Genomic DNA, 7,736 nt, shown 5'->3' on the forward strand with positions numbered 1-7,736 from the left:
TGTTTGCTTGTCCAGCTCCATGAAGTTGCCCCCCGCCACCCAACAAACAGCACAAACGTTGAAACCCACCGCATTCGTTAGTGCTGCGTTTGTGCCGGTTTGTGTCGTTGAAAGTAGCGTTTGTGCTGCTTTCGTTCCCGAAATCTAGCACCTTTTTTTCGGGTAATAACGTGACTACAAGGAAATTTGCAGGTACCAACATACTCGGTACTTTAAATCCTGAATGTAAAGAAAACAATCGGTGCAATTTGTTTTCTGAATCTGTCTGGTTGGGTGGGGTTGACGTTTCAATATATTTCCAATTAGCGCCTTTTTTTCCTGGCTGTGACGTCACTCTATGGCGTACAAAAACAGCAAGGTCACGACCACCAGATCTTTCAACTGTGATCTTTTGATCAGTTGACCCCAGCCTTTGCAATTTCACACCTTTATAGTTGGGGAACAATACAGAGCTTTAATCCAGTAAGTTTCCTTGAACAACCAGATGATGCAATTTTGTACTAAACTCTTTACTCCTTTAATATACCGTTTTGTGTCGGTATACGGTTCTGTTGGACTCCATGTCGCGGCAGGGCAGGGCATTTTGTCTGGCGTCATGTCAGGAAATATGGACGCCATGTCCCGACATGGGGGGGGCAGCATGTCATATCGTGATATGCGGACTTCATGTCGCGACATGGGGGCGGGGCGACACGCCATATCGCGATATGCGGACTTCATGTCGCGACATGAGGCGGGGGGGGGTTGGGGGTGGTACGTCATATCGCGATATGCGGACTTCATGTCGCGACATGGGGGCGGGGGTCGACACGTCATATCGCGATATGCGAGCTTCATGTCGCGACATGGGGGCGGGGCGACACATCATATCGCGATATGCGGACTTCATGTCGGGACATGAGGCGGGGGTGGTACGTCATATCGCGATATGCGGACTTCATGTCGCGACATGGGGGCGGGGCGACACGCCATATCGCGATATGCGGGCTTCATGCCCGCGATATGCGGGCTTCATGTCGCGACATGGGGGGGGGGCGGCACGTCATATCGCGATATGCGGACTTAATGTCCTGACATGGAGGCGGGGCGGCATGTCATATCGCGATAAATGAACTCCATGTCGCAACATGAGGGCGGGGGGGCAGCATGTCATATCGTGATATATGAACTCTATGTCGCAACATGGGGGCAGGGGCGTTTTGTTGGGGTATGTCATATCACAATATACGGGCTTATAGATATCGCGGCAGTAACGCGATGCGATCTTGAAGTGCGCACCCCTATCGTGACAAGTTATTTGAGTCATGAACGCGCTGTGGATGCCATGACATTCTTTGTCTGCTATTCAGTCTTGAGCTCAGTGCGATTTATCTTAGATCAGTTATTGGAAACCAATGGATGTGTTACTGTGTATCCACCGTGCTCATACAGCTCACACGGTTAACCGGGGCTGCAGCATTTGGACCAACACGAAAATCCCTCACCTACAGTATATATCTACATATATATAGTTTTGGAACTTCCGCTGTGGCGTTTACCCAATCAGTGTCGATTCTCAGTCTTGCTAAATTTAACCCAATCGCGGCCCGAACTGTTCGGGGGTTTAGCCAATCACGGGTCTGAAAGCTGCTCGAGCTTGCAGCGGCAGGTGGATCGGCTTGTTTACTGTCAATGAGAATCTATTTTTAAAATGCTTTACCAATTTCCAAAATAACTGCATCGGATATTTTTTATTTTACGTCTTAATTGATTCAAAATATCCCGTATTCTTCTAAATAAATTTTTATTTGCAATATAACTGTCTCCGCTGTTTTCTGTAATACATGGTATTTTTTTAAACAATTTTAAAAGTATATTTAAGGTCGGGGAAACCACCTACTGCTTTGTACTTCAAAAATAAATAGAAATGTAAAGTCTATGATAATTATATTATTATCCTTGTGCGTTCAATTTTGTTTCTTATTGTAAAATTATATCGATCTTGAAACTAATACCTAAAAATGTGAATACGGGCACTCGTGTACCAGCGGTAATTTGGAAACTGGTGTTGTCAGGATACAGCAACGGTGTCCATTAACCAATAAAAGGAGTACACAAGCAATACATTTTCGGGAATATGGTTAAAAATTAAAAGAGAAAACACCTAACCCAATTAACTAACATCATAACTCCTCCCTAAACCTAAGACTGTTTATTAGTGTAAAGGCTGCGGTCAACTGATCAAAATATCACAATTGAAAGATCTGGTGGTCGTGACTTTTTGTACGTTGCAGAGTGACGTCACAGCCAGAAAAAGAAGGCGCTATATTGAAATATATTGCAACATCCACCTCACCCGACCAGACAGACTCAGAAAACATTTTTTTTTTCATCACATTCAGGAGTTAAAGTACCTAGTATGTTGGTACCTGTAAACTTCCTTGTAGATAGTCACGCGAGTACCCGATAAAACAAGGCGCTAGATTTCGGGAACGAAAGCAGCACAAACGCTACTGTCAACGACACAAACTGGCACAAACACACTAACGAATGAGGTGGGTTTCATCGTTTGTGCTGTTTGTATGGGGGGCAACTTCACGGAGCTGCCAACAGGACATGTCTACACCCAGACACTTGTTTAAATAGGGCTTTACTGCGGGAGGGAAATATTTACACCAGTAAATGGTGCAGGAATGAACTGGCCATTCATAAGAGAACACAAGGAGTGTTGCGAAATGAGAGGCGCCATTCAGACCACTTTTCTCGTAAGGTTGCTAGTATCTTCATATGAAAATGCTGCCTGCCCCCTACTTTAAAAATCGCACGAAGACATTCAGCGTCTAAAGCTGTCTGAAGTCGAGCAGGTCCGTATCTTTGGTAGGAGCAGAGTGCTCGAACGAAAATCCTTAAATCGCGTCTTTAGATCCGGAAATGAGAGTTTTCGCTTCTACGGTCTGCGTAACAGTACAGTACATGACTGTCAACAACAGCTTTTCATTTCTCTGCCCAGATTCTTCGAGTGATTTCAACATTTAGAGGTTGCAAACTTTTTGCAATATAACAGAACAACCGAGAGGTATTTTCTTAGTAAAATATGATTTTATTTGTACTTATACATAATCGACAATGTAATCATCATACTAAAACGCCAGATCTTGAAGGCATTTAACATGTTTCATAAGCATGCAATACCTATGCAGTTTGTTCGGTGGGATAAATAAGTCATATTAAAATATAATTTAAATATATGTAAGCTAATGAGGCTTGCAATAACAGGACAATATAATATTTGAGGAAACGGACTTAATTAACCTGGAATAGAACATTTCAGACACATAGTATTTTTTTTAGGTCTCGCAAATGTTTTTTTAAACATTGGAACATAAGAAAAGGTACAAATGAGATTAGGTATTCAGTGTCTTTAAAGGTTAGGAAGTTGTCAGACTGGCCCAAGGATTCTCTCCTGAAGCAAATACTATGAATGCTTTCCATGACTAAGTACCCACAATGGTGTTTAATAACTTTTCATTCATATTAATGTTTCCAGTGTTTGATAAAGGAAACTCAATATGCATTGTTGCTGTGTACCTATTTTCCATTTCTCCCCTTGCAGAAGTGTTCTGGGTCAAAGATCTTGTTGAGAATGTAGCTCTGGAGATCTTATACGGAGACTCAGAGGGTGGGGTCAGAGGTCAGAGGTCGGCATGATGACCCGGAATTCTATATATGTCATGAAAATGCAGAGCAAATAAAACAAAAACTGGTTGGATTGCTTTCTGTAGACTGTAACTCTCACTCACCGTATGGAGTGAAGTCCTGGGAAACACTCTGGCCTACATCTTAACTAAAAGAATTGGTGATAATCCAGTTAATCTTATGGGTAACAACAAATACAACAAAAAATTGACAAAGAAAATACAAAATATTAAAGAGCACTAGAGCCTTACAAGGCACCTTATTGGAAACTGTCGTCTTCGTCTGCCAGACAGATGCTGTGAACAGTCAGGCACAGGAGTGCTCGTTGTGAGATTTACCGGTGGAGTGCTTTGGAAGGGCCTCAGGCTGGGTGTCCCTGTCATTCACGCTATTTTATTTGAATGCTTGCAATGCTAAAGCAGAGATTGACACTTTAACAAAGGACTAATCTTTCTTACATGGTGTTTTTTTTTGTAGTGTGGTAGGGATTTGACAAACCCATCGTTTCCTCGAAATTGCCGGTTGCTGTGGGTGTGGCCGGCGCGCTCCCGTCCTCCCGCTGTCCTGGCAGCAGCTCCGAGCTGCTAGAGGTCGATGATAGCGGCCAGGCGGAGGCAGAGGGCCGCCTCGGCGGGCACCGCGCCCTCCGCGAGCTCGTTGCCGTCCAGCCTCAGCACGCGCAGCTGGGAGAAGTTCATGATGTCGATCACCGAGCAGAAGCTGCTGACGGAGAACTCTGGAAAGGCACACAGAGGGGCCGTCAGCACGTAACTTGGCACGCAGAGCAGTCAAAGTGCAGCCCCTGAGCGCTTTAGGTGCCGTGCTTCTCTGAGAGATCTGCTTGCGGGGTGTGCGAAACGTGCAGTCGGTTATGTCAGAACTTCAGGTTGTCCGAACTTCAGTTTAGGTGTTCAAAACTGAAAAATCCTTAATAGAAGGTGAAAGATACACAGTGAATTCAAATGTAAGTGACATGATGCTTTTACATCTTTCAATACACCTTCACAGGCTTTTTCAGTGTTTTACACATTTCAATTCAGCCCATATAGCCAGTTTGGTAGTTGGTAGTTAATTAATCCCAGAATATCATCCAGCTGTTTCATGAAAGAAGCCAGGGTATTGGCTTCAACCACACAGCCGGGTAATTTATCCCACACTCCCACAGCCCCTGTGCACACCCCTCTTGTTTAAATTGTTACTGAAGATATTTTAATCTGTAAGCTCCACATTTTCTAGGGTAACCACAACAGGAATGATTATAATGAGAAGAGCACATGAAAACAAGTTACATATAGGATCATGTAAGCTAACAGGTTATCCTAAATGTGTTTTGTTTTAATGCATTTTATATTTATAAGCTGCTGTTTCACTGTGGAAAGCTCTAGGAAGGATCTTAAGATTTTGAAGCTTTCATTATCTTAATTGTATGGGACTCCTACAAAACAGCATGAAAGTCATTTTAGTGTTGGCCACAGGAAATGTGGTGGTGTCACTGCACAGAAGAATTACTGCATGGTAAGCCAGTGTATAACATATAATAAGAAATTACAAGACGAACATAAGGACAGACAAGACGTTTACAGATATCACTAGACTCTCCATCTGCAGCATCTCTAAGTAGGAAAATACAAACAGACTGTAAATCACACACTGGAGTCACAGGCACACCTTTCCCCACCAGGACACAATCAGCTGACAGCAGAAAAGAAAGTAAATCAATGCTGCCTGCTGGGGAAGAAAGCAGCCCTGAGCAAAACTTTGCTGGGGCTTTAAGCAGCTACTGTACTCCCAGCCCGTCTGGACAGTACTTGGGAAATGAATCACATCACATGTTTCACATATTACAGTACCTTTTTGAGTGTATATTGTGGTGGGTTTGCACAATAGTTTCACATTTTTCCAGTTTTCCCAAGCTTTGGAGATGCTTTGCTTTTCGGCAGTTTCCTGCAGGCGGAATAATGCCATGTTTCTCACCATTTGTTCACTGTTTGCAACAATGCTTCACTATGCTGTTGCTGTATCATGGTATATCACAGCAGACATTTCTAAGGGTAGGACAAGGGTGAGAGTTTAGGGTTAGGCGAAGATGAATTAGGGCTAGGTTTAAGGTCCTGATTAAGGTTAGCTATGTCTTGTGATTTTGCACGTTCTGTTTCACAATACAGGCTCACAGGGCATTAAAACCAGAAGTTCTGTACCTTTGATTTGATTGGCGTGCAAGTAGAGGTTTTCCAAGCTGGTGCTGACAGGGGGGATTTTCTGCAGCTTGTTATACGACAGGTCGAGCTCGATCAGGCTGCTGATGTTGAAGGTGTTGGAGGGAATCCCCTCGTCCGTGAGCTTGTTATTGGAGAGCCGGATGTACTGCAGCTTGGCAAACCTTCGGAAGAAGTCGCTGGGGATGGAGCCGATGCCGTTGAACTCCAGGTAGAGCTGCTGCAGCCCCTCGGGCAGGCTGTCAGGGAGCTTCTTAAGCTTGTTGTTGCTGATGTCCAGGAGCGACAGAGACGTCAGCCCCTTCAAGGCTCCCCCCACTTCTTCAATCGAGTTATCGTTGAGGAGCAGCACACTCAGGTTGGCCATCCCCTCGAAAGAAGCGGGCTGGATCTTGCTGATCTTGTTGTTGGACAACCGGAGGTCCCTGAGTGACCTGGGCAGGCCCTGGGGCACTCGTGTCAGGTTGTTGTGGTCCAGGTACAGCCTGTCCAGCTGCTTCAGGTTGGAGAAGACTTTTGCCCCTAACTTGTCCGTGCTGAGCAGATTCCGGTGCAGCATGATCCAGGCCAGTTCGGTGGCGTTGTCGAACACCCCGTCCTGAATCGAAGTGATCTGGTTGTTCTGGAAGTAGACGTACTTCATCCGGGACGGCACGAAAGGGACGTGCCCCAGTTTGCGGCTGTCGCAGTACATGGCGATGGGGAAACTGGGAAGGCAGTCACACTCCAGTGGGCACTCTCTGCCCGGGGAGCCCACGGAGTCCTGCCCTCTGTTGGAATTGTAGCCAGCCCAGCGTTCACGCAGGTACGACAACCAGAAGAAGTTGTCCTGGTTCTGGCACAGAGTTAGTCCATACAGCCCCGTCGTTAGCAGGAGTGCAGCCAGTCTCATTCTTGCAGTTAGTACTCAGCCCAGGAAATGGAGCAAGAGCTGCAAAAGGAGTTGCATCTTTATTAATATCATGGCATATTGTATATACATTGATTGCATTCGATCAGAAAATAATTTATCTTTTAAAAGACCATGTCTTGTGATCAAGTGATCTGATAGACCAAGAGAACTGTTCTTCTGAAACAGTGAAGAGAACCCCGAAAAGGTTGTTTTTGATCTGTTGAAATGTAAATACAGAAATATTCAGCTTTTTATTTCTTACATTTCCCATGATAAAACAATACACTTCTGTCATAAAATTTCCTTGCTGGAGGCATGCTGTTATTTTGTATCTAATCATGATGCCTCTCAAATCAAGAAACCTACAAGAAATGTCTGAATTAGTGTGGTATTTGCAAGAAATGTGTTACAGAAAGTGGGCGATTAATGTTTGCTTTCTAGCCCAATTTGCGATGTGCATCAGCATTTATCCCACCTGAAAAAGAAGAAAATATTTTGAACTTTTCAAGCCAGCAAGAACCCAAAACTGAAAGCAAAAAATGTATGAATCCCAGTAGTGTTCAAATCTGCAGGGAGCTCTGCAGTGCAAATTCTAAATACAGGTAAAGTGAATAAATGTTCATTTATATAAAATTACGCATGTGTTTTCATGATTAATTTAGGATTATTTTGCAATCTGACATACACATTTCTTTACAAAGGTACTTTTTAACTTAGAAAAATACACCAACCTGGATAAAAATAATGCAGTCCTTCGCTGTCCTGTCTCTGCCTGTGGCTTTCTTTCTGGGACTGAGTGCTAAAGATGTATAACAGTTTGTAAATACCTTCTCTGGAGTAGCCTTTTTTTTCAACCTGTCCAATTACTGCAGGCTTCCTTGTTCCATCAGAGATCCTTAGCTATTAGCATAGGCTGGCTGTTTTATATGACCTAGCCAGTATTAATCCCATCT

At 44.0% G+C, this 7,736-nt stretch overlaps 1 protein-coding gene across 1 annotated transcript; it reads right to left on the reverse strand.

Annotated features, from left to right (window-relative positions):
* Positions 1-4,259: 4,259 nt before the first annotated feature.
* On the reverse strand, positions 4,260-6,783 carry fmoda (fibromodulin a). The gene is made up of 2 exons (XM_088922080.1): positions 5,874-6,783; positions 4,260-4,411 (listed from the first exon to the last, which is right to left on the reverse strand). The coding sequence occupies exons 1-2, from the start codon at positions 6,781-6,783 to the stop codon at positions 4,260-4,262; spliced, it is 1,062 nt and encodes a 353-aa protein (XP_088778206.1).
* Positions 6,784-7,736: the final 953 nt, after the last annotated feature.

The sequence above is a fragment of the Atractosteus spatula genome, chromosome 7, assembly GCF_055471065.1.
Source record: "Atractosteus spatula isolate fAtrSpa1 chromosome 7, fAtrSpa1.hap1, whole genome shotgun sequence".
Classification (NCBI taxonomy): Eukaryota; Metazoa; Chordata; class Actinopteri; order Semionotiformes; family Lepisosteidae; genus Atractosteus; species Atractosteus spatula.

What these genes read in the sequence shown, in the direction of transcription:
- fmoda (XM_088922080.1), bottom strand. Translation starts at nt 6,783, where the DNA reads ATGAGACTGGCTGCACTCCTGCTAACGACGGGGCTGTATGGACTAACT. An exon ending in GCACGCCAATCAAATCAAAG is followed by an intron (nt 4,412 to 5,873) that starts GTACAGAACTTC and finishes GTGCCTTTCCAG; the next exon opens with AGTTCTCCGTCAGCAGCTTC.